Source organism: Podarcis raffonei, chromosome 10 (assembly GCF_027172205.1).
Source record: "Podarcis raffonei isolate rPodRaf1 chromosome 10, rPodRaf1.pri, whole genome shotgun sequence".
In the NCBI taxonomy this organism is placed as follows: Eukaryota; Metazoa; Chordata; class Lepidosauria; order Squamata; family Lacertidae; genus Podarcis; species Podarcis raffonei.
Genome location: NC_070611.1, coordinates 64462551 through 64490049, shown reverse-complemented (window position 1 = coordinate 64490049; position 27499 = coordinate 64462551). Strand labels below are relative to the sequence as shown.

Here is a 27499-nt window from a genome sequence, read left to right as displayed (position 1 = left end):
TGGAAGAAGATTGGAAGAAATTTAAAGACTATTTACAGAAATATTGTAAAATTAATGAATGTTAGAATGATGTTGGATTAAAAGTTATGTGGTTTTTAGCTATAATGCTATAAGGAGTATGAAAAATGGACTATTAATAAGCAAAAATCTAATGTTACATTATTTTAAGATTAAAGATTAGGATAAGCAAAGAGGGGAAGGATTTGCTGAACTGACAAATTAAACTGGAATACAAAAAGGGAGGTTAGAGGAGGTCCGGGAATTAAGTAAATGAAAGAATGTAATGGAAAGATGGAACTGTTTTTTATTTGTATTTTTCTTTTTTCTTTTTTCATTTTGTAAAACTTTAATAAATATTTTATATATATAAAAAAAGCTGTGGTGCTGTTTCCTTTCCTATGGTGTTGCTTTATGGGAGGAGCAGGGCGGCAGTAGGACGAAATTTTGAGAAGTGTAAATAATGTATATAAAGCAGATATTTTGGGGGAACTTTCATTCTCCACTACTATGAGCTGAATAAAGAGCATGAAATCCACACTCGACTCCGACTATATTTCACCTTCCTTTCCCCTTACCCAGGGACTCAGGCCACAAGTTACTCTTGTTTGCTGTCCCGTGGCACATGCCCTGCTAAGGATGGAAGGGGAACCACTCAGTCTTGCATCAATCCCTTATGTTGATTCCATGGCTGTGTGTGTGTGTGTGTGTGGCTTGTGCCCTCAGTATCAATAAATAAAACAGTTTGGCTTGATGCAAGCCCTGCTTCACAATAGATGCTCTGGTTTAAGAACTAAATTATGTATGTTGTGTTTCCTCAGAAGTTGAAACACATCTGAGGTAGTGAAGGGTGCAGCATCTTTTAAAGTTTAATCCTCCTTCTTATGTAATATTTCGCAGAGATAATAAATCTGTGTGTGTTATGCGCATTTTCAAAATGCTAAAACATTTAGCATTGTAGCAACAGTTAAGAAACACTGGTTTTTCTACCTACTTCAAACTCATATTGCCATCTGATTTTTTTTTAAAAATGTAACAGTTTGATTGATTCCTCATTTGTTGAGGCATCCGGACTGAGACAACAAGGGTTGTAGACTTAGCACAGAGCCATTAAAATCAATAAATCTAGGTTGGTCATGGTTATTAACTTCATTGTGTCTATTCTGAACAGGACTAGCGTTGGCTAACATCCTATATTATTACTGGGAGTCCAAAATTACCTGGGTTGGGAGAAACTGCAGATTGGGGTGGGGAGGGAATCGCAAGCACACAACTGGCAACCTTGAAACACAGTATTAAAAAAAGAATAACAACATCAAACATGGCTTTGATCCTGTTTGTGAGCATTCAGTTATTGGTGCTCATTTTTCACGTCCCTCTTACTGAAATCCTCACAACGAACTCAGCTAAAACTTCCTTGGGTTGACATGTAGCCTCTTAGAAGCCATTTTGGCATGTCTATGGTAAATACGTAAATAAATGATGGTGGTGTATTATTATTCTTTATTTAATTTATATACCGTCCTATACCTGGAGGTCTCAGGGCGGTTCACAGAACAAAATCAAAATATAAAACCACAAAATATATAATCAAAATAAATACAACAACCAAATAACCCCCCTCCCCTCAAAAACCCACATTTTAACCCACATGGGATGTCAATCAAATCAGCCCAAGGCCTGGTTAAAAAGGAACATTTTTGCCTGGCGCCTAAAGGTGTATAATGAAGGCATCAGGTGAACTTCCCTGGGGAGAGCGTTGCACAGACAGGGAGCCACTGCAGAGAAGGCCTGCTCTTGTGTTGCCACCTTCTGGACATCTCATAGAGGAGGCTCACAAAGAAGGGCATCAGAAGATGATCTCAGGGGCCAGGTAGGTTCATATAGAAAGAGGCGATCCTTGAGGTATTGCAGTCTCGGGCCATTTAAGGCTTTATAGGTCAAAACCCTCCTTCATGGATCACTGTCTTGTTGTGGCGAAGGGGCTTGAACAACTCAGAGAAGCTATGAGCTATGCCATGCAGGGCCACCCAAGATGGACAGGTCGTAGGGAGAGTTTTGACTAAACGTGATCCAAGCCACTCCAGTAACCCTGCCAAGAAAACTCCATGGACAAAGACAACAGGCATATAAAAATTATGACGCTGGAAGATGAGCCCCTCAGGTCAGAAGGTGTCCAACATGCTACTGAGGAAGAGTGGAGGACAAGTACAAGTAGATTCAGAGCTGATGAAGTGGCTGGGCTAAAGCCGAAAGGTCGCTCAGTTGCAGATATGCCTGGAAGTGAAAGGAAAGTCCAATGCTGTAAAGAAAAATATTGCATAGGAACCTGGAATGTAAGAACCATGAACCTTGGTAAGTTGGATGTGGTCAAAAATGAGATGGCAAGAATAAATATTGACATCCTGGGCATCAGTGAACTAAAATGGACGGGAATGGGTGAATTCAGTTTGGATGACCATCGTATCTACTACTGTGGGCAAGAGTACCGTAAAAGAAATGGAGTGGCCCTCATAGTCAACAAAAGAGTGGCGAATGCTGTACTGGGATGGAATCTCAAAAATGACAGAACGATCTCGATATGAATCCAAGGCAGACCTTTTAACATCACAGTAATCTAAGTTTATGCACCAACCACCGGAGCTGAAGAAACTGAAATTGACAAATTCTATGAAGACTTACAACACCTTCTAGAAATGACGCCAAAGAAGGCTGTTCTTCTCATTATAGGGAGTTTGACCAAACTGCGGGAGGCAATAGAAGACAGGAGTGCCTGGCGTGCTCTGGTCCATGGGGTCACGAAGAGTTGGACACGACTAAACAACAACAACAAGGTTAAAACCAGCACTTTGAATTGGGCCCAGAAACTAATTGGTAGCCAGTGGCAGTTGGACCAGGATTGGTGTAATATGCTCAAACTGTCTTGCTCTGGTAAGCAACCTGGCTGCTGAATTCTGCACTATCTGAAGTTTCTGAACCGTCTTCAGAGGCAGACCTACATATAACACAATAAAGCAATCTAACCTTGAGGTTACCAGAGCATAGACAACAGTAGTTAGACTATCCCTGTCCAGATAGGGGCGTAGCTGGACCACCAACCAAAGCTGATGGAAGGAACTGAGGCCACCTGAGCCTTGAGTGACAGCAAAGGATCCAGGAGTACCCCCAAGCTACGAACCTGCTCCTTCAGAGGAAGTGTAACCCCATCAAGAACAGGCAACCTCCCACCCATCTGGTCTAGGGAACCACCCACTAACATTGCCTTAGTCTTATCTGGATTGAGTTTAAGTTTGTTGGCTCTCATCCAGTCCATTACTGAGGCAAGAGACTGGTCCAGCACTTCCATTGCCTCACCTGCAGATGTAAAGGAGAAATAGAGTTAAGTGTCATCCGCATACTGATGACAACATACTCCAAACCTCTGGATAACCCCACCCGGTGGTTTCATGTAGATGCTAAACAATGTGGGGGATAGGATTGAGCCCTGCAGAACCCCACATTGAAGGTTTCATGGGGTTGAAAAACACTCCCCAAGCAACACACTCTGGGAATGACCATCCAAGTAGGACTGGAACCACTGCAAAGCAGTGCCACACACCCCTAGTTCAGACAGTCATTTCAGAATACCATGGTCAATGGTATCGAAAGCCGCTGAGAGGTCAAGAAGAATTAACAGGGACATGTTTCCCTTGTCTCTCTCTCTCGACAGAGGTCATCATACAGGGCGACCAAAGTAGTTTCTGTGCCAAAACCACGCCTAAACCCCAATTGAAATGGATCCAGAAAATCAGTTTCTTCCAAAAGTGCCTGGATCTGGTCTGTATGCGTTTTCTGGAGAAGAATGTAATGAGGTTGCCATGAAAAAATGGCAGATTCCATTCTAGGGATCATTAGGAAAGGAATTGAAAATAAAACAGTTAATATCATAATGTTGTTGTTGTTTAGTTGTTTAGTCGTGTCCGACTCTTCGTGACCCCATGGACCAGAGCACGCCAGGCACTTCTGTCTTCCACTGCCTCCCGCAGTTTGGTCAAACTCATGCTGGTAGCTTCAAGAACACTGTCCAACCATCCTGTCCTCTGCCAGTGAGCACTCAGGGCTGATTTCCTTCCGAACGGATAGGTTTGATCTTCTTGCAGTCCATGGGACTCTCAAGAGTCTCCTCCAGCACCATAATTCAAAAGCATCAATTCTTTGGTGATCAGCCTTCTTTATGGTCCAGCTTTCACTTCCATACATCACTACTGGGAAAACCATAGCTTTTACTATTCGGACCTTTGCTGGCAAGGTGAAAATCATAATGCTGTTACACAAATCTATGGCACAACCGCATTTGGAGTACAGTTCTGGTTGCCTCACCTCAAAAAGGATATTGTAGAGTGGAAAAGGTTCAGGAAAGGGGAGAATCAAGGGAGATGAAGCAACTCCCCTATGAAGAAAAGTTGTGGCATTTCGGACTTTTTAGTTTAGAGAAAAGACTAGTAAAAGGCAACATGATTGAAGTTTATAAAATTACACATGACACGGAGGAAGTGGACAGAGAAATGTTTTCTCCCTCTTTTGTAATGGACATCCAAGGAAGCTGAATGTTGGAAGATGAAGGACAGGTGAAAGAAAACACTTCTTCATGCAGCACATAGCTGAACTATGGCACTTGATCCTCCAGGAGGTAGTGATGGCCACCAACCTGGATGGCTTTGAAAGAAGATTAGACAAATTCACAGAGGAGTAGCCATGGCTAGTAGCCATGATGGCAATCTTCTGCCTCCACAGTTGGAGGTAACAATGCTTCTGAACACTAGTTGCTGGAAACCAGGGAAGGGAAGAGAAGAAGAAGAAGAAGAAGAAGAAGAAGAAGAAGAAGAAGAAGAAGAAGAAGAAGAAGAAGAAGAAGAAGAGTAGTAGTAGTAGTAGTAGTAGTAGTTTGGATCTGATATCCCGCTTTATCATTACCCGAAGGAGTCTCAAAGCGGCTAACAATCTCCTTTCCCTTCCTCCCCCACAACAAACACTCTGTGAGGTGAGTGAGGCTGAGAGACTTCAGAGAAGTGTGACTGGCCCAAGGTCACCCAGCAGCTGCATGTGGAGGAGCGGGGAATCGAACCCGGTTCACCAGATTACGAGTCCACCGCTCTTAACCACTACACCACATTGGCTCCCAGTCTCTTGGGCTCTGCTCCTCAGACATCTGAGAACAGGATGCTGGACTAGATGGGCCACTGGCCTGATCCAGCAGGCTCTTCTTAAGTTCTAATGCTTCTAGAGTATTTGTGCTATTTTGATTTGTACTGTTCCCTTCCCAGATCTCAAGTACTACAAAGCTAATATCATATACCATTAGAACAGAGACTTATATACAGTGCTGTTTTGTACGAGAAGCGGAAAGCTGCTAAATGCACACTCATTATGTAACTGCGAAGTCCAATGGTTTGTTGGTTTTTAAGAACCCCTGCATACATAGCTAAACTGCTTTAAGAATGGTACAGTTACTTTCATATAGTTGAACATAGACTGAGAGGGGAAAAAAAGGTCATAGAAATACTTGATTAAATTTGTGCCAATTGGCTGGTCTTAGATTTGGTTCTGATACTGTAGTTTCTCAGTTCAGTTAGAATTCTTTCTCTCTCTCTCTCCCAGCAACAGCTGTGGTGTAAAATATTCTGAGATAGAATTTTTTATCGTAATCAATAATAGATGAAATTTTCTGCGTTTTTGAAGTTCTAAACTCCATGCTGTTTGATTTATGGTGTCTTTATAGTTGCTTTTCTGGTAATTCCATGCTTCCCCCACCCAGCCTACTGGGATACAGCCAGATGGGTGTTTTTTTTAAAAAATAAAGATTATATATATCATAGCAGAACCGGCACAGTGCTCTTTCCTATCCTTTGGTGTGGCCTTTTCAGTTTTTGTAAATAAGGGTGGTACCCAACCAAGTCATACTCATGGTAGACCCATTGAGATCAGTGGACTTTAGTTATCATGGTGAACTTTGTTTGTTGTTTACTCGTTTAGCGGTACCTATTTATCTACTTGCACTTTGACGTGCTTTCGAACTGCTAGGTTGGCAGGAGCAGGGACTGAGCAACGGGAGCTCACGCCGCCATGGGGATTCGAACCGCCAACCTTCTGGTCGGCAAGTCCTAGGCTCTGTGTTTTAACTCAGAGCGCCACCCGCGTCCGTCATGGCTGAGATTACCCCACCCCAAATTGGGATCAAGTCTTAGGATCCCATTGCTCATTTGTTGTTGTTGTTGTTTAGTCGTTTAGTCGTGTCCGACTCTTCGTGTCCCCATGGACCAGAGAACGCCAGGCACTCCTGTCTTCCATTGCCTCCCGCAGTTTGGTCAAACTCATGCTGGTAACCTCGAAAACACTATCCAACCATCTCGTCCTCTGTCGCCCCCTTCTCCTTGTGCCCTCCATCTTTCCCAACATCAGGGTCTTCTCCAGGGAGTCTTCTCTTCTCATGAGGTGGCCAAAGTACTGGAGCCTCAGCTTCACAATCTGTCCTTCCAGTGAGCACTCAGGGCTGATTTCCTTCAGAATGGAGAGGTTTGATCTTCTTGCAGTCCATGGGACTCTCAAGAGTCTCCTCCAGCACCATAATTTATTAATTATTATTATATTGATCTCTTGCTGTTTTCCCAGGCAGGGACTCAAGTTTCTCTCAGCCCTACTGCAACACACAGGGGATTGAACCAGGACCTTCTGCATGAAAAGCAGATGTTCTACCATTAAGCTACATTCCTTCCTTCCTTCTGAAAAACTGGACCACTAAGAAGAAGAAGAAGAAGAGGAGGAGGAGGAGGAGGAGGAGGAGGAGTTTGGATTTGATATCCCACTTTATCACTACCCTAAGGAGTCTCAAAGTGGCTAACAATCTCCTTTTCCCTTCCTCCCCCACAACAAACACTCTGTGAGGTGAGTGGGGCTGAGAGACTTCAGAGAAGTGTGAGTAGCCCAAGATCACCCAGCAGTTGCATGTGGAGGAGCGGGGAATCGAACCCAGTTCACCAGATTACGAGTCCACTGCTCTTAACCACTACACCACACTGGCTCTTGACATGCCAATAAAGGCATGCAAATGAGGCCCTATCTTTCTTTGAGGGGCTACATTATGGCCTTAAGAAAAGCTGAGATGATAAATATTCCGCTTTGTGCATGCACAGAGAGACACAAACCATCCTTTCCTCCTCAGCTGCTGTCCTTTGTTGGCTTTATGGAGCCTTTGTATATCTGCCTTTCTTTATTCTTCCCCAGTGTAATTGCTGGATATTTCGGGCAGGCCTTGTAGTTTACTCAGGGTTAATTTGCTTGAGCAACTTGGCGTGCGCGTTAAAGTTTCCACTTACCGTCACTATGGCAAAGCTCCGGAGAAGCGATGCTGTGAAGGAAAGGAAGAAGTTTGAGGCTAAACTGACTCACATCATGTCTTCTGAGGTGCAGTTCTTTTGATCTGCGAAATTCTAATAGGCTTGTTTAACAATACTGTTCCTGATTCAGGAATATCTGCTCAGTTGTCTGTTCCGTTACACACACACACACACACACACACACACACACACACACACCTACCTTTGTTGTTCCGGAAGCTCTTTGAAGTTTGCTAACTTTGTAGCCTGTTTCATGCTCTGGGCCTATTTACCCTTTCCCTCTTCAATGTTTTCCCCAGTGTTTTGTGGGGTTTGTGCCTCTTCCTTGGGGCTATTTGGTGGCAATCCTTGCTTCTTACTGTGGAATTAGCTCTCCATATCACAAAGGCAGACCTTTCAAGTCTTCCAAGGATGGTCCTGGATTTACGGAAGCCATCCTGGTTTCTGATTTGATCTCAGAATGTCCCGCTTTTCCTTAGGACGTCCCTATTTTCGTCAGAGAACTGTTGGAGGGTATGGAGTAGGACATCCCCAGGGCTTTTTTTCAGCCGGAACTCACTGGTACTCAATTCCAGAACCTCTCAGGTGGGCACCAAAGAGAATGAGGGAGGTGTTCATAGTGAGTTCTGGTACCTCTTTTTCTAGAAAAATATAACTGGATGCCCATATTTTCATTGGTGAAATGTTGTACAGTCATACCTCTTGTTACGTTTGCTTCATGTTATGTTTTTTAAGGTTGCGTCCCGCGGCGACCCAGAAATACCGGAAAGGGTTACTTCCAGGTTTCGACGCTCGCGCATGCGCAGACGCACAAAATGATGTCACGCACATGTGCAGAAGTGGCGAATAGCGACCTGCGCATGCACAGATGCGCAGGCGCGGGTTGAGTTCCTTTCATGTTGCGAACGGGGCTCCGGAACAGATCCTGTTCCCAACCAGAGATACCACTGTATCGCTGTTCTGTGCTACCCCGTAATATAACCTTCTCTACGCAGTTTGCAATAAGCATGTAAACAGCAACAAAAACCAAAAGCCCCAAAGCATTTTCAATTAAAAAATAAATAAAATCAAAAATAAATATGACAGAAACAAAGATAATGCAAGTTATGGAGTCCTGAGCAAGATCACCAACAGAACAGATTCGGACATAATGCAATATGGCTAATGAAATCACATTGAGAAGAGCTAATATATCAATAAATTACTATTGGTCATATTTTAGGGTTGCCATATTTCAAGCCAAGACTTTAAAGTTGTTGAGCTTCAATGTCTGGGTCAGATATAAAGATTTGCTGGAAAACAAAACTCCAAGGTGGTTGTCGCCAATGGAAGCTAAGGCAGTTAAAAAGTTAAATATGGAGTCGAAGTGGCCAAGATATTGGGAAATTCTGGAAAAGGAAGGGGACAAACTGAGATTGCAGAGTTTTGAGAAATTAAAAGAGAAGGTGAGAGATTGGTTGCACTATCACCAAATAAATGAAGTGTTTAAATTGGACAGTAAAATTGGCTTCCAGGTGGAAAAATCAAAATTGGAGACTGAATTGTTAGAATCCAGTACTAAGAATCTGTCAAAAATGTACAATTTGCTGCTGAAATGGAATACACAAGATGAAACGGTTAAATCAACTATGATTAAATGGGCTCAGGACATTGGTCATAATATTTTGTTTGCTGACTGGGAAAAGTTGTGGACCACCGGGATGAAATTCACGGCATGTAATGCCTTAAGAGAAAATATTATGAAAATGATTTATAGGTGGTACATAACCCCAGTCAAGCTTGCAAAGATTTACCATTTGCCTGATAATAAATGTTGGAAATGTAAAGAAAAGGAAGGTACATTTTTTCACCTTTGGTGGACGTGCCCGAAGATCAAGGCATTCTGGGAAATGATCTATAATGAACTTAAAAAGGTATTTAAATATACCTTCACTAAGAAACCAGAGGCCTTTCTCTTGGGCATTGTCGGCCAAGGGGTGTTAAAGACGGATATAACTTTTTTTATGTATGCTACAACAGCAGCTAGAATACTTATTGCGAAGTACTGGAAGACACAAGATCTACCCACACTGGAAGAATGGCAGATGAAGGTGATTGACTACATGGGCTTGGCAGAAATGACGAGCAGAATCCGAAACCAGGGAAGAGAAGCAGCGGAAGAAGAATGGAAAAAGTTTAAGGACTATTTAAAGAAATACTACAAAATTAATGAAAGTTAGAATGATGTTGGACTGGAAAGTAGATGGTTACTATTAGCAATGGTTAAGACAAGGAGAATAAGGAAGATTAGCTTAAATTTAAAGTAAAATAAGGGAAGATTTGCTGAGTAATTGATTAGAATTTGGAATACAGAAAAGGGAGGCATGAGGAAGTCGAGGAAGAAAGGTTTAAGAAATTAGGATATGAAATGATACTTGTTTTTTCTTTTTTTGTTTTGTTTTTGTTATTGTTTGTTTATGTATGTTTTGTTTGTGTGACTATAAAAACTGTTTAATAAAAATTAAAAAAAAAAATAAAGTTGTTGAGCTTCCCTCCCCCCTCAAAAAAAGCCAAAAAACCGTGAGTTTTCGATTTGCTTGCCTAAGATTCGGAAATTTCCCCATACGTCAATTCCGCCTTTGAAATCCCAGTAATGTCCAAGGAAATCCGGACGTATGGCAGCCCTGTTATTTTTACATTTCTCTTAAGTCTTTTCCAAGTCATTCATTCAGCAAATTTGTCACTGTATGGCTAAGCTAAGGGAAATAACGCCCCCCCACTGCCATTTTATTCCTTTTGAAAGCAATATTTCTTTCTATAACTTTTGGTCACTATTGTGGCCATCCTTATTCTTTTAAGCCCTTTCCTTCAGTCTACTGAAGAGACTTCAGTTGTGTCAGATGTCTTAATTTCTGCTGATTTGAATATATTTGCTGATTCCAACACTTGTTAATTATGAATGCAATTAAGCTTAGGGGGCCTAACAAGCAATAAAGAAAGACTTCCTTTTCCTTCTGATAAAGGGGAGAAATGCATTTTTTATTATTATAAAGGAAGAGCGAATAATTGAGGGTGAGCTTTTCAAAACATGAGGAGACTGTTCTGAATGTGATTAAATTGTACTGTAACTGGGCTCACTCCAAAGGAGGAAGAAACATACAAAGTGGTGTGGCAGTATTTTTCATTTCCAGTGGAAGGGACAAATGGAAAGACTAGATGCTGAAATGTTGAAAAGTTGACTCAAAGTTAAGAACGTAACAAGAGTCCTGCTAGATCAGGCAGTGGTCTAAAATGGCATTTTACCATTGTACTGTTGAGCGTGTATTAACTTATGGTCTCTGTGTGTGGTTTGGGAGCTGCACAGTCAGGGGGAAAACAATGCTGTCCAGGGTTGTAAAGACTGCGGAGAGAATAATTGGGTGCACTCTTCCCACCTTGGATCAAATCTATGCGTCCAGGTGCCATAAGAAAGCTGCAGACATAGCGCAGGATAGTGCGCACCCCGGAAATTATCTCTTTCAGCTTCTGCCTTCTGGAAGAAGCTACAGGGTTATGAAGACTAGGACTAGCTGCCTGAGAAACAGTTTCTATCCAAATGCAATTTTGGTTTTAAACGCAGTGCAAGGTAGTCTTTGTGGGAGTATATTGTATTTAATTATGGGGTATCAGAGTTTTTAGGGGGTTAACCAGGCTGCAATAGCTGGGATAGCAGGCTTGTTGGTTTTTGAATGTCTGATGTAGATTTTTTCAATTTCGTTGTTCTGTATGGGACACTGACAATAAAGATTATTGTGTCATATTGTATCGGTTCATTTATCCCAGCACCCTGGTCTCAAGAGTGGCCAACCAGATGCCTATGGGAAACGTGCAAGCTGGACTTGAGCACAAGAACAACTCTTCCCTCCTCTGGTTTCCAGCAACTGCAATTCAGAAGAAGCATGGCTGACTCCAACCATGGAGGTAGACCTTTTTTTTCTTTGGCGATCACTCGTAGCCGAGTAAGATTATCTTCCATAAACACGGTTTTAACAATGAGTCCATAAGTGACTATGGAGGCCAATTCTGGAACCACCAATGTCCTTCCACAGTGGGGACATTGGTTTCCGGGCGGGAGTTGATCACGGTGTGGATTTGCCAAGCGTGCCTTCCTCCTGGCACATTTCTCCCTTGCGTCTTGAGTTCGAGTGTCTTCAATGCCCATGACACCTTTGGTAAAGGCTGTTCCCCAACTGGAGTGCTCGCAGGCAGTTGTTGGTGTTTATAGTACATTTTTAAAAAATTGCCTTGAGATAGTCTTTAAACCTCTTTTGTTGTCCACCAGCATTACGCTTTCCATTTTAAAGTTCAGAATAGAGTAGTTGCTTTGGAAGACGATAATCAGGCATCCGCACAACATGACCAGTCCACCAAAGTTGATGTTGAAGAATCGTTGCTTCAACACTGGTGATCTTTGCTTCTTCCAGTACACTGGTATTAGTTTGCCTGTCTTCCCAAGTGATGTGTAAAATCTTTCGGAGACACCGTTGATGGAATCTTTTGAGGAGTTGGGGATGGCATTCATAAGTGGTCCATGTTTCACAAGCATACAGTAAGGTTGGTAGTACAATAGCTTTGTAAACAAGCATTTTGGTTTCCCTGTGAACGTCCCTGTCCTCAACTCCAACCATGGAAGTAGACCATAGCCATCATGGCTAGTGATCATTGATCGCTTTACCCTTCATGAATTTGTCCAATCCTTTTTTAAAGCCATCCATGTTGGGAGTCATCACTGCCTCTCGTGGAAGCAAATTCCATAGTACGGCTATGCGTTGTGTGAAGAAATATTATTTTTTCCCTGTCTCTCTTGAATCCTTGAGCACTCAGCTTCATTGGACGTCCATGGATATGTTACGACGGTGGTGAAAAAGGATGCCTGACAAGTGAGAACATTGGCAAACATTTCAGTGGAGGGCTTTCTGATGACCTCTTGAAGGCAGTGCTGCATAGCAGCTGCCATTCCTCCCCCCGAATGTATCTGATGTCCTGTCCTTCCTGGATGTTGTTTCGGGAAAGGGCAGCCATAAGGGTGGGAACAGCCATCTCCTTCCCAAAATTCCCTGGATTGATACTTCTTCCAGGAATTATGGAGAAGAATATGAGAGCCCCTGGCCAGTAGGAGTAAAAGAGGATCACTGGAAATTGCACAAGCAGACCTACCACCAAATACTTGACACTGTGGTCACCAGAAGTAGGCTGGATTGGTAAACATCTGCAATGGCCAAGTGGACGGCAACAGCAATGTACTGGCATGTGGGAAGTGGTCACAACTGATTTCAGGCCCTGCACCTGTCATGGTGGACATTGCAAGACGGAATCTGGCTTGACATTGTGCAGATTTCTAGCTGCTGATTCGCCAGATGCACCCCGCCTGGGAGAAGGACACTGAAGACAGCAGTACCACTGGATATGGCTAAGCAGACAGAAAATGCACACCTGCATGGTGCTGCCCCAGTCAATTCTCTGCCAGCCCCTTACCGTAACATCCTGTACAGGAATAAATTTCTTGCTGCTTAGCATCAATGACCTCTTTCTAGACCAGGAATGGAAAAGCTGTGATGCTTCAGGTGTTCAGATGTTGTTGGTCTTCAACTTCCACCAGCGCAAGCTGGTGTAGCCAATGGCTGGGGGATTATGGGAGCTGTCGTTCAACGCTATCTGGAGGACTGCAGGTTTCCAGTTCCTGCTCTAGATGTGAGCCACAGCTGGTTACAGAGGCTGGGAAGTTGCACATCATTCCAGCTGCTGATGTCGATATATTGTCTGCATCCAATGTACAAAGACGTACCTTGAGAGAGACAAACAACACAGGAGGAAGCAAGACTTCCAGAAGAAGTGACCTTGAAGAAGACATGGCGCTTCCGCAGAAGGTTATATGGATGTGTTGCACCATATGATTTGCAAAGAGAAAAGGAGGCCTCGAGGTCTCTCGCCTGTCTTCAAAGAAGGGGTAATGCATTTTCATCTTGCGGCATTAAAAAATTCTTTTGGCAGCTCGGCAAAAGAGAGCAAATTGTCTCAGGAATCTGCTGCCGTGGGAGGTCAGGGAAGTGGAAGGAGAGGTCAGAGAGTCAAACGCTGCAGTGGGGCTTTAACAAAAGAAAAAGAATAATTCAATCACCATTAATTACATTTGTAGATATACAGATGCTTAAGCAGCAATAATGGCACTCCCAAGAAGACACAGGAAGGAGCTGCAAATTAACCAGTGTTTTGCCTCACACAGTCAGGTAGGCAGAGATGGGTAGGGTGGGCCTGAAGACCCATTCACACAAACAATGTCTGTATAGGAGCAGCCCAAAATTCCTCTGCCACAGATCACACAGCCCATGCTAGTGAAGTGCAGCCACCTCCATGCTTGAGGAATTTGATTTCTGGGGATTCTGATATGAACCAACCTAGTCTCCAGCTCCCAGACTAACATGTCAACCAGAACACAGGTTTTTCATGTTTCCAAATTTTGCAGTACAGAAATCACGGAAAAACCCATGTAAAAAGGTGTATTTTGGGATAATGCATTTAGAAATTTGTATGTTGAGAGAGAAAAATACATTTGGAAATGCAGGTTGTTGGGGTTTTTTTGAGAAAAATATGTTCAAATATTTAATGGCATATTTAGATACAAATGTTCTTGCTGATTTTATTTAAATTTCAGATTGATGTGGGAATGGGACAAAATGGAATTGTGAATGAATGCATGCAAAACTGAGATAAAACTGGAAATAGACTGGTCTGTTTTAGTCTACTGCAGACACTGTAGTGCAATCTCAGGGTATCAGGCCAAAGTTAAGCATATTTACACCCCAATGGAACCAGTGGCACATAATCAATGCACCTGTTTATGTAGGCATTCTGTTGCTTTCTTGACCTAGGTCACATCCACACCATGTATTTAAAGTACATCTAACATACCTAACGTACATCTAAACTACATCTAATGTAACTTGGTTCTCAAACGCCTTGGTACTCAAACGCGTTGGTTCCCAAATGCCGAAAACCCAGAACTGTTCTGGTTTTCAAACGTTTTTTGGAAGCAGAATGTCCAATGCGACTGCCAGCTATTGTTTCCGGGGCACCTGCACCAATCAGAAGCTGCACCTTGGTTTTCGAACATTTTGGAAGTCAAACGGACTTCCGGAACGGATTAAGTTTGGTGCTTTTGTTTTTGCTATTTATTTTGCATTTTTGTTTTTGAGGCTTTTTCGGTTAATTTTTTTTTGGTGACTGTGCGGAACCCAGGTCAGCTACTGATTGATTGATTGTGTGACTGCAGAAATGGATAAAAGCCCCCCATCAAAACAATGACTCATCAGTGTGGGCAAGAAAAGAGAAGATTTTATATTTTTATCATCTGCAATACTGTCTTATTTATTTTATAATACAGTACATTGATTATTGTTTTCATTTTATGGATCAGTGGTCTCGGTGGATAGTAAAATTCATGTTAAATTGCTGTTTTAGGGGTTGTTTTTAAAAGTCTGGAACGGATTAATCCTTTTGCATTACTTTCTATGGGAAGACGCGCCTTGGTTTTGGAATGCTTTGGTTTTGGAACGACTTCTGGAACGGATTAAGTTTGAGAACCAAGGTACCACTGTACATTTAAAACATGGCTTTCCTCAAATAATGCCAGGAACTGTCGTTTACCCCTTAAACTTCCCAGCACCTTGAGCAAACGACAGTTCTTTCTGGGGAGCCATGTGCTTTAAATGTATGGTGTGAATGTGAACTCCTGTTTGAACTGCAGTGTTGTCTCAATGGGGTTGTTCTATTGTGCATTTCAATTACAGGTGTTTATATTTTAATGTTTGTGTATGGTTTTTATACTGTCCAGAAGCTTATTTTGGCATGAAGCAGCATATAGATTACTGTTACTGATACTAACAATGACAACAACTTGAACTGGATTGTGCCCGTGCTTCTCGTGCAGGCAAAATGCTTCATCCTACTCACACCTGGCTGACTGGAGCCAGTTTTCCCAAAATGGAGGGAAAGCTATGTCAACCCTGGAGTATTTTCCTCAGCTGGAAGCAATGAGAGGGAAATAGTAAAAAAAGAAAAGACAAAACCCAGAATGGGTGAGGGAAATGCTACTCTGCTCTCTGTTGTTCTCTGCTGGAGAAAAGTCTTGGGAAAGACAGGTTTGTTCAATTTGTTGTTGTTGTTTAGTTGTGTCTGACTCTTCGTGACCCCATGGACCAGAGCACGCCAGGCACTCCTGTCTTCCACTGCCTCCCGCAGTTTGGTCAAACTCATGCTGGTAGCTTCGAGAACACTATCCAACCATCTCATCCTCTGTCGTCCCCTTCTCCTTGTGCCCTCCATCTTTCCCAACATCAGGGTCTTTTTCCAGGGAGTCTTCTCTTCTCATGAGGTGGCCAAAGTATTGGAGTCTCAGCTTCAGGACCTGTCCTTCCAGTGAGCACTCAGGGCTGATTTCCTTAAGAATGGATAGGTTTGATGTTCTTGCAGTCCATGGGACTCTCAAGAGTCTCCTCCAGCACGTTCCAGATCCTGGTCACCTATGGTACTCTATTCCTCCTGTTTTTTTATTTTACCATTAAAGACTCAAAACACTTACAGTGCAGTATTCCAGTAATCTGTTCAATCCCAGCATCTTCTGGAAGGTTTAGGGAAAACACCCTGCATGCGACCTTGGAGAGCATGTAAGGAGGGTGAGCTAGATGTACCAAGACTCTGTTATAAGGCAGCTTCCTCCTTATGTTTCTATTTAAACAGAGGACCTCCTCCTCCTTCTTCTTCTTCTTCCCACTCATAGCCGAGTAAGTTTGTCTTCCATTAACACGATTTTAACAGTGAGTCTGCAAGTGACTGTGGAGGCCAGTTCTAGATCCACACGTCTTTCCACAGTGGGGACATAGGTTTCCGGGTGGGAGTTGATCATGGTGAGGGTTTGTCAAACATGCCTTCCTCTTAGCTCGGTTCTCTTTTGACCCAGAGTTCATGACCAAATTATCCAGTTCAAGCGCTTGCAGGCCAGTTATCAGTGATTATACTACATTTTTAAAGATTTGCCTTGAGAGCCTCTTTAAGCATCTTTTGTTGTCCACTGGTATTTCGCTTTCCATTCTTGAGTTGGGAGTAGAGTAGTTGCTTTGGAAGATGATAATCGGGCATCTGAACAACATGACCAGTCCAATGAAGTTGTTGTTGAACATCAGTTTTGCATTTAGAAGGTCCACAGGCTCCATCCCTGGAATCACCAGGGAGATCTGGAGGAGACTCTTGCCTAGAGTCCTGAAGAACTGCTACCTTTCATTGTAGACAACACTGGGCTGGAGAGCCTAATGGTCTGACTCAGTATAAAGTGGTTTCCTATGTTTCCATGTTCTTAGGTATTTGAGGGGAATAAAGGAGATGTATGGAAGTGAGAGCTGGACCATAAAGAAGGCTGATCGCCAAAAAATTGATGCTTTTGAATTATGGTGCTGGAGGAGACTCTTGAGAGTCCCATGGACTGCAAGAAGATCAAACCTATCCATTCTGAAGGAAATCAGCCCTGAGTGCTCACTGGAAGGACAGATTGTTTTTTTCCCCATATAATTTTTATTAATTTTCCAACACAATTATGCAAATTTTATCCAATTTTTAACAAATTATTCTTTTTTGAATTCCTTCAGTTTCTCTGGTAATCACTCGTAGTTACTCTTCAATACGCATTTCCTTCGTTGTATTGCCATTTAACTTCCCTCCCTTTTCTATTTGTTTTTGACAATACATCTTAAACTTTTACAGTGCTTCTTGAAACCCCACTAGCGTTGTTTGCACGTCACGCACATTTTTCAGATAATCTACAAATTTTCCCCAATCTTCGATGAACTTTTGGTTTCGAACATATCTTATTTTCCCAGTCAATTTGTCCAGTTCCGCATAGTCCGTCAGTTTCATTCTCCATTCTTGGATCGTCGGTATTTCCTCTTGTTTCCATTTCTGGGCCAATAAAATTCTTGCTGCCGTAACTGCATACTGAAATAGTTTACAGTCCTTTCTTCTTATGTCTTTCCCTGTGATCCCTAAAAGAAAGGCTTCTGATTTCTTAACAAAAGTATATTTTAACATCTTTTTCAATTCATTATATATTGCTTCCCTGAAGCTCTTCACTTTCTTACATTCCCACCACATATGGGAAAATGTTCCCTCTTTTTCCCTCTTTTTCTTTACATTTCCAACACTTATTACATGCTTTATACATTTTTGCAAGTTTTACCAGTGTAATGTACCATCTATAAAACATTTTCATCACATTTTCCTTCAACCCCATGCATGCAGTAAATTTCAAATTTTCTTTCCATAGTTTTTCCCAGTCTTCAAATTGAATATTATATCCAAAATCTTTGGCCCATTGTATCATTACTGATTTGACTTCTTCATCTTTCGTATACCATTCCAACAATATCTTGTACATTTTTGACAAAATTTTATATTCATTATTTATAATATCTGTTTGGAACTTAGAGTCTTTTTCTGCATAACCACTTTCCTTTATATCTTTTTTAAACATTTCATTTACCTGGAAATAATGCAACCAATCATATACATAAACTTTAACTTGTTCATATGGTTTTAATTTCCATTTTCCTCCTTCTTTAGTTACCAGTTCTCCGTACGTAGCCCATTTACCTCTCATATTAATTTTCTTTATACACATAACCTCCAACGGAGACAGCCAATGTGGAACCCTTGGTTCCAAAAGACTTTTGTACCTGTCCCATACTTCTATTAACGAATTCCTGAAAATGTGGTTCCCAAATCCTTTATGGACTTTCTTCTTATCACACCATAAGTAAGTGTGCCAACCAAATCTGTTATCAAAACTTTCAAGGTCTAATAGTTCCATATTTTCTAATTTAATCCATTCCTTTAACCAGCAAAGACATGCTGCCTCATAATATAATTTCATATCTGGCAGGGCGAAGCCTCCTCTTTCTTTCACATCTGTTCATAATTTATATTTTATTCTTGGCTTCTTGCCCTGCCAGATATACCTTGAAATCACTCTTTGCCATTCTTTAAATATCCCTACCCCCTTGATAATGGGGATAGTCTGAAATAAAAATAACATCTTTGGTAGCACGCTCATGTTTATTGTAGAGATTCTGCCCCAAAAGGACAGTTTCATTCTACCCCACACCTCCAGGTCATTCCTTATTCCTTTCCACATCTGTACATAGTTGTTCTGGAACAGGTCAATATTTTTAGGAGTTAACCAAATTCCTAAGTATTTTACTTTCTTCACCACCTCTATCTCTGTCTGTTGTTGCATTGCTTCTATCATAGTATGCTCCATATTTTTAACCATTATTTTAGTTATTTTCTTATTCAGTCTAAACCCGGCCACATTTCCAAATTTTTCAATCTCCTCCAATACTTCTTTAACACTTTCCATTGGTTGGAAGGACAGATTGTGAAGCTGAGGCTCCAATACTTTGGCCGCCTCATGAGAAGAGAAGACTCCCTGGAAAAGACCCTGATGTTGGGAAAGATGGAGGGCACAAGGAGAAGGGGACGACAGAGGGCGAGATGGTTGGATTGTGTTCTCGAAGCTACCAGCAGTTTGACCAAACTAAGGGAGGCAGTGGAAGACAGAAGTGCCTGGCGTGCTCTGGTCCATGGGGGGTCACGAAGAGTCGGACACGACTAAACAACTAAACAACAACAACAACAAAGGAGATTAAGAGAATAATGGCTGCCTTGAGGTACCATGCTACCAAGACTGTTTCCCTGCCTCATCCTGCATAACTTTGACATATTGCAATCCTTTTCTTTTTTAAAAAACCCCCCACGTTTTCTTGGAAAGGTGCCTCCAGGAGCCAAAAGCGCTCTGTAATTGTTCAGCACACCTGTTTCCAAATACCTCTGGAAAAAAAAGTATAACTATTTGGTTTTCTCCTGCGAGAAGACTATAGTATGAATTCTGTTAAGCCTTTGACACCCAGCCAAAAAAAACATCATTTATATAAGCCTGAGCTCTATGGACTCTATTCACACACACACACACACACACACACACAAAAGGGACAAGCATTTCTCACTTCTCTAGATGAATTTTAAATGGGAACTGGAGTATGTTAAAGGCCATCCAGTTTGGCGATAACCATCGTGGCTTTGTTAAGGGGCCACTGGAGAAGAGAAGCGCAGGCGAGTGGTTTCCAGTGAGCAAACAGAACATACAAAAATTCATTCAGAGGATAAGAGAAACTCCTCCTTAAAAAAAATAAAGCAAATTTGCAATTATGATAATGGCTGGCTGTGTAGGGGCCAAGAGGAGAGCAAGGAGTTGTTTCTGATACCTGGTACCAAGGGAATTGGACCTCCAGGAGGTGCTCTTTCCCCAGAAATATTGCAACTTGAGAAATGTGTTGCATGGATGCAGGTAAGCCAGGCCTTAATCTGTGAACCTTGGGTGGAAAAGGTCTGTGGGACTTAGAACTTGTTTGAAATCAAAGGCTCAACAGCCAGTGAGCTTCTGGGGCTTGTGAACCTTCAAGAATATTGCGTGCATTGATAAAAGGTGTGTGTGTGTGTGTGTGTGTGTGTGTGTGTGTAGTACTGGATCATAATGTCTGGAGAGAAATCGCTTTGGTAAAGTCCAGCATTTCTCCTTTGTTTCCAATGTGCAGCTCTCACTTCTACTCTAGGAGAGGAGAAAAAGCGGAACTAAACAATGTAGCTTTTCCATTAGGTGCAATTCGTTACTTTCACACCAGCTTCCATTGGCCCTCAACTGCCTGCCTTCTTGCTTGCATCCAGCTGAAGGAGTGGTATCAGAGACGGGTTTTAAGGAGTGCAACTGGGTGCCAACACTAGAGGGAGCTGCAGGGCTTCACAACTATAATGTAGTGAATTGAGCAGAACGGAAGGCAGGATGGGGGCAAATTTTGGCCCCACACAGGGTGCCACCAAAGTGTTAAAGACCAAAGTCTGCCGTTGGTGGCATTGGCTGTCACCTCCCTCAGTCCCAGGGCTGTCCCTGTAGCTCTCATCAGCAGGGAGGAGGAGGGCAAAACTAGAATTAGTGGCCCTGCCTGTCTCTGGCGCCACCTACTGCTGGCCTCCATGTTTTCTGCCCTATCAGTCCCAATGGGCACCAACCACCAAAGGACCTAAAGCAGGCTTCCTCAGATTTGGCCCTCCAGATGTTTTGAGACTACAATTCCCATCATCCCTGACCACAGATCCTGCTAGCCAGGGATCATGGGAGTTGTAGGCCAAAAACATCTGGAGGGCCGAGTTTGAGGAAGCCTGACCTAAAGGAACCAGGATGTTATTTAAGGCTTTAGCGGTGAGAACCAGCACTTTCAGCCGGGCCCGGAAAACACCAGCAACCAGTGATCTAATAGAGGAGTTACAAATGCTGACTGCCTTGCCCTCTGGCAGCCTCACTGCAGGTCAGGTGAACCCCCTGCCGCCCCACCACACTGCTCACATATCAAGGGGAAGAGTGAAAAAGAAGGATTCCATCTTCTGTAAGCTTTGCTAGGACTCAGCCCTGGAATCTGCTTAGCATGTCAGCATTCAAGCCTGGAGCACGTGAAAGAAACCCTTCATTGCGAGTAATCAGAATCCATGCCTGCGGTTCTGAGAGCATGCAGAAGGCATTTCAGGTTGTGGGGTGACTTTGGCAGTATACCTTCTGGGCAGGAATGAACCCTAAACCTCGCGTTTCGTTAATTAGCCACCGGTGAGAGGCTACAGCTCTAGGCTGTCCCGACGCAGCAAGAAGGATGTCAGCCAGAAAAACACTCCAGCAGTGTAACCTGCTAACCAATTATACTGTTCGAGCTTTTCTGGTTTTATGTTTTGTTTTTAGTAAACAGCATACAAAGTAGTAGTATTATTTCATTTTGGAAACTCCTCGTGTGATACGGAAAAAGAAACCAAACAACATCCAAGGAGTTTACTTTGGCAACTTCTCTGATCTTCGATGAGCTGGGTGCCCAGGGGTATTGTAGGGGTTAAGTACCAGTCTGCAGCTACCCCCTTCAGCATCAGTCGGAGCGCTAGCTAATTAGCTACCCACATTGTTTAATTGCAGGAGTTATTAGTGGAGAATAAGCAGAGTCAGGTTCGCACCACACGAAGAACGCGCTTCTTAGAAGACGTGTATTTTCTTTTTGGCTGAATTGCTGGGCGTATGTGTTGCATATCTTACTGTTCCCCCCCAAAGCTCATCTTCTTTCTTGCCCTTTGAACACCTGATATCACCCTAGGGTTTCCTCACCCGCTCCTTTTCTCTCTGCAGCAATACTATTGATATCAAAATCTTTCTCCCGAAGGCACGAAAAGATATGTGAGAGATGGAATGGCTTAAGGCATGCCTTGTTGAACACCCAATGGCTCTCCTATGCGGTCCAGTTCATCCAAAATTTCAAGCGTTTAGTGATGGAGTGAGCGTTTTTCCCAGGGGTGTGAGCCCCCAGTGGCTGTTTGATGTGACCCAGGCTACCATAATGGGAATGCTAAGTAAGTGGCAGCTCTAATATTTTGAGGGCTAGTCAGGGTCGGGGTGGGGAAAACTGTCAATTTTAGTTTCTCTCAGTATCTCATTTTTCAATCAGTTCTCCACATGACCACATCTATTTGAAATTTTTTAAATAAGAAAAGTCCTCATGGAAATTCAGCCACAGTTGAGAGTGAATTTCTCCTAATCCTTTGGACGTTTGTATGCAAGTTTGCAGAACGGTTTACCCCAGTATATGCATTTTTGTATAAATTACTTGGAGGAACTGTTGCAAACTGTTTTGGAAATTGTGAACTGGGTAGGTTTGGCTTTAAATTGGATATATATATATATATATATATATATATATATATATATATATATATGTAATTACATGCCATTTTTGCATACGTACCTCTTTGCATACTTACCTGCATACCCTTTACCTCTTTGTTCATTTGGTTTATGGCTCATTTTATTTATTTACATTACGTCCAGTATTGCTCCGTAGAAGAGGATCAGCGGTTTACAAAGCAATCAACAGAACAATTCATCAATCCAATAATACGGTGTTTCAAACAATTAAGAAAAACAACAACAGGTGGAAGATAAAATAGGCACAATACAACTTAATTAAAATGCCTGCTGGGATAGAAAGGCCTTCACCAAGCACCTTAAGAGAGGTAAATATTGAATACTGAATGGAAAGATCCTGGTGGATTATGAGTCATGCATCTGAACCACAGCAGACCACCAAGAGAGATCTCCGTGATCATCCTAGAACATTTGTTTTGTTTTTATTCCAATTCCGGGCAAACCAACTTTCTCTTCGCTTTCTCTGAGCATCACATATATTCATTCTGATTGTTACATTTATATCCCACCTTTTCTACAAGACGGCAAAGATGTTTCTCCACAGCCCTATTTCATACTCATAACAACTGTGTTTGGAAGGTTAGGTTGAGAGGCTGTGACTGGCCCAAGGTCACCCAGCACTCTTCCTGGCTGAGTAGGGATTTTACTTAAAAGCAAGAAACAAATATATTATGAGCAACAGTGGAAAACATTGGGAGATGCAGCACTTCAAAAGGACTCACGGAAATTTTGACATCTGGTTGCCCAAGGTACAAATGGGCTGGGCTACTCGTTAGAAGCATCTGTCCAAGGAAAGGATTGGGTGACATATTTTACAGGAATATATGGCCCCTGTCCTGACTCACCCTCACAAGTTGACTATACTCAGTTATCAGAACTGCCAGAATGGCCAGACGTCACGCCCAATCAGATTAAGAGGCTAATCGTAAGCCAACTAGCCAATAAAGCTCCAGGAGAAGACATGATCCCAATGGAGATCTATAAGATAAGACCTGATTTATGGTCACCCATTTTTGCAAAACTTTTTTTATTCATTAACAGCTCAGGTTGCATACCGGAAGGGTGGGAGCTGAGTATAATTGCCCCAATATATAAAAGGGGTGATAAGAAAAACCCTGCCAATTATAGACCCATTAGTTTGTTAGATGTAGCCTCTAAACTATATGCCAGGCTCCTTCATGGGAGACTGGAAGAATGGGCAGATACAAATAAGGTGATATCTGAAGTCCAGGCAGGTTTCCAAAGAGGAAAATCCACATTGGACCAGTGCTTTGTGATGTGAGTAGGGATTTGAATCCTGGTCTCTCACGTCCTAGTCCGACACTCTAAACAGAACACTGCACATGTTCACAGCATAATCTCCCATTATGGTGGAGCCAGAAGCTTGCATGGCTGAGATTAGGTAAAGGTAAAGGGACCCCTGACCATTAGGTCCAATCGTGACCGACTCTGGGGTTGCGGCGTTCATCTTGCTTTATTGGCTGAGGGAGCCAGCGTACAGCTTCCGGGTCATGTGGCCAGCATGACTAAGCCGCTTCTGGCGAACCAGAGCAGCGCACGGAAACACCGTTTACCTTCCCGCCGGAGCGGTACCTATTTATCTACTTGCACTTTGACGTGCTTTCGAACTGCTAGGTTGGCAGGAGCAGGGACCGAGCAACGGGAGCTCACGCTGCCATGGGGATTTGAACCGCCAACCTTCTGGTCGGCAAGTCCTAGGCTCTGTGGTTTAACCCACAGCGCCACCCGCGTCCGTCATGGCTGAGATTACCCCACCCCAAATTGGGATCAAGTCTTAGGATCCCATTGCTCATTTGTTGTTGTTGTTGTTTAGTCGTTTAGTCGTGTCCGACTCTTCGTGACCCCATGGACTAGAGAACGCCAGGCACCTCTGTCCTCCACTGCCTCCCGCAGTTTGGTCAAACTCATGCTGGTAACCTCGAAAACACTATCCAACCATCTCGTCCTCTGTCACCCCCTTCTCCTTGTGCCCTCCATCTTTCCCAACATCAGGGTCTTCTCCAGGGAGTCTTCTCTTCTCATGAGGTGGCCAAAGTACTGGAGCCTCAGCTTCACAATCTGTCCTTCCAGTGAGCACTCAGGGCTGATTTCCTTCAGAATGGAGAGGTTTGATCTTCTTGCAGTCCATGGGACTCTCAAGAATCTCCTCCAGCACCATAATTCAAAAGCATCAATTCTTTGGCGATCAGCCTTCTTTATGGTCCAGCTCTCACTTCCATACATCACTACTGGGAAAACCATAGCTTTAACTATACGAACCTTTGTTGGCAAGGTGATGTCTCTACTTCTCAAGATGCTGTCTAGGCCTGTCATTGCCCTTCTCCCAAGAAGCAGGCGTCTTTTAATTTCGTGACTGCTGTCACCATCTGCAGTGATCATGGAGCCCAAGAAAGTAAAATCTCTCACTGCCTCCATTTCTTCCCCTTCTATTTGCCAGGAGGTGATGGGACCAGTGGCCATGATCTTCGTTTTTTTGATGTTGAGCTTCAGACCCTCATTAAAAGGTTCTTTAATTCCTCCTCACTTTCTGCCATCAAGGTTGTGTCATCTGCATATCTGAGGTTGTTGATATTTCTTCCGGCAATCTTAATTCCGGCTAGGGATTCATCCAGCCCAGCCTTTCACATGATGAATTCTGCATATAAGTTAAATAAGCAGGGAGACAAAATACAGCCTTGTCGTACTCCTTTTCCAATTTTGAACCAATCAGTTGTTCCATATCCAGTTCTAACTGTAGCTTCTTGTCCCACATAGAGATTTCTCAGGAGACAGATGAGGTGATCAGGCACTCCCATTTCTTTAAGAACTTGCCATAGTTTGCCGTGGTCGACACAGTCAAAGGCTTTTGCCATAGTCAATGAAGCAGAAGTAGATGTCTTTCTGGAACTCTCTAGCTTTCTCCATAATCCAGCGCATGTTTGCAATTTGGTCTCTGGTTCCTCTGCCTCTTCTAAATCCAGCTTGCACTTCTGGGAGTTCTCGGTCCACATACTGCTTGAGCCTTCCTTGTAGAATTTTAAGCATAACCTTGCTAGCGTGTGAAATGAGTGCAATTGTGCGGTAGTTGGAGCACTCTTTGGCACTGCCCTTCTTTGGGACTGGGATGTAGACTGATCTTCTCCAATCTTCTGGCCACTGCTGAGTTTTCCAAACTTGCTGGCATATTGAGTGTAGCACCTTAACAGCATCATCTTTTAAAATTTTAAATAGTTCAGCTGGAATACCATCACTTCCACTGGCCTTGTTATTTGCAGTGCTTTCTAAGGCCCATTTGACTTCACTCTCCAGGATGTCTGGCTCAAGGTCAGCAACTACACTACCTGGGGTATACGAGACATCCATTTCTTTCTGGTATAATTCCTTTGTGTATTCTTGCCACCTCTTCTTGATGTCTTCTGCTTCTGTTAGGTCCTTTCCACTTTTGTCCTTTATTATGGAAATCTTTGTACGAAATGTTCCTTTCATATCTCCAATTTTCTTGAACAGATCTCTGGTTCTTCCCATTCTATTTCCTCTATTTCTTTGCATTGCTCGTTTAAGAAGGTCTTCTTGTCTCTCCTTGCTATTCTTTGGAAATCTGCATTCAATTTCCTGTATCTATCACTATCTCCCTCGCATTTTGCTTGCCTTCTCTCCCCCGCTATTTGTAAGGCCTCATTGGACAGCCACTTTGCTTTCTTGCATTTCCTTTTCATTGGGATGGTTTTCGTTGCTGCCTCCTGTATAATGTTACGAGCCTCCATCCATAGTTCTTCAGGCACTCTGTCCACCAAATCTAAATCCTTAAACCTGTTCCTCACTTCCACTGTGTATTCATAAGGGATTTGACTTAGATTGTATCTTACCGGCCCAGTGGTTTTTCCTACTTTCTTCAGTTTAAGCTTGAATTTTGCTATAAGAAGCTGATGATCTGAGCCACAGTCACCTCCAGGTCTTGTTTTTGCTAACTGTATAGAGCTTCTCCATCTTTGGCTGCAGAGAATATAATCAATCTGATTTTGATGCTGCCCATCTGGTGATGTCCATGTGTAGAGTCGTCTCTTGTGTTGTTGGAAAAGCGTGTTTGTGATGACCAGCTTGTTCTCTTGACAGAACTCTATTAGCCTTTGCCCTGCTTTGTTTTGATCTCCAAGGCCAAACTTGCCAGTTGTTCCTTTTATCTCTTGACTCCCTACTTTAGCATTCCAATCCCCTATAATGAGAAGGACATCCTTCTTTGGTGTCACTTCTATAAGGTGTTGTAAGTCTTCATAGAATTGGTCTATTTCAGTTTCTTCAGCACCAGTAGTTGGTGCATAAACTTGGATTACTGTGATGTTAAAAGGTCTGCCTTGGATTCGTATCGAGATCATTCTATCATTTTTGAGATTGCATCCCAGTACAGCTTTCGCCACTCTTTTGTTGACTATGAGGGCCACTCCATTTCTTTTACGGGTTTCTTGCCCACAGTAGTAGATATGATGGTCATCCGAACTGAATTCACCCATTCCCGTCCATTTTAGTTCACTGATGCCCAGGATGTCAATATTTATTCTTGCCATCTCATTTTTGACCACCTCCAACTTACCCAGGTTCATGGTTCTTACATTCCAGGTTCCTATGCAATATTTTTCTTTACAGCATTGGACTTTCCTTTCGCTTCCAGGCATATCCGCAACTGAGCGTCCTTTCGGCTTTGGCCCAGCCGCTTCATCAGCTCTGGATCTACTTGTACTTGCCCTCCGCTCTTCCCCAGTAGCATGTTGGACGCCTTCCGACCTGAGGGGCTCATCTTCCAGCGTCATAACTTTTATATGCCTGTTGTCTTTGTCCATGGAGTTTTCTTGGCAGGGATACTGGAGTGGCTTGCCGGTTCCTCCTCCAGGTGGATCACGTTTGGTCAAAACTCTCCACTATGACCTGTTCATCTTGGGTGCCCTGCTCGGCATAGTTCATAGCTTCTCTGAGTTCTTCAAGCCCCTTCGCCACGGCAAGGCAGTGATCCATGAAGGGGCCCATTTCTCATTACCAATGCTTAAAAGTTAACTTGTCGAGTTGTACTTGTTCCCATAATGCCAAGCTGAAATGCTTCTTCTTCTTCCTTGATTCATGAACTGTGGTGTGTGCTGGTAGCCAGGCAGAGCAACTTTCAGGCAGGGCAGCCACAGGAATGAATGGAGGAGTTTGCGCTGTTGTATATAGATGCAGAGGTTAAACCCAAACACATTGGGGGTGGGGGGGTAGAGGAGGGGGGGAAAGTGGCGCTGGAAGCACTTGG

At 43.0% G+C, this 27499-nt stretch overlaps 1 protein-coding gene across 1 annotated transcript; it reads right to left on the bottom strand.

Moving 5' to 3' along the window:
- Window positions 1-2117: 2117 nt before the first annotated feature.
- LOC128422361 (craniofacial development protein 2-like) lies at window positions 2118-27221 on the bottom strand. The gene is made up of 2 exons (XM_053406284.1): window positions 24975-27221; window positions 2118-2402 (listed from the first exon to the last, which is right to left on the bottom strand). Exon 1 carries the CDS (start codon window positions 27054-27056, stop codon window positions 25704-25706), a length of 1353 nt encoding a protein of 450 aa, XP_053262259.1. The 5' UTR covers window positions 27057-27221; the 3' UTR covers window positions 2118-2402; window positions 24975-25703.
- Window positions 27222-27499: the final 278 nt, after the last annotated feature.

Bases quoted from the DNA above. Each gene is read 5' to 3' on its own strand.
- LOC128422361 (XM_053406284.1), bottom strand. From the start codon at position 27,056: ATGGACAAAGACAACAGGCATATAAAAGTTATGACGCTGGAAGATGAG.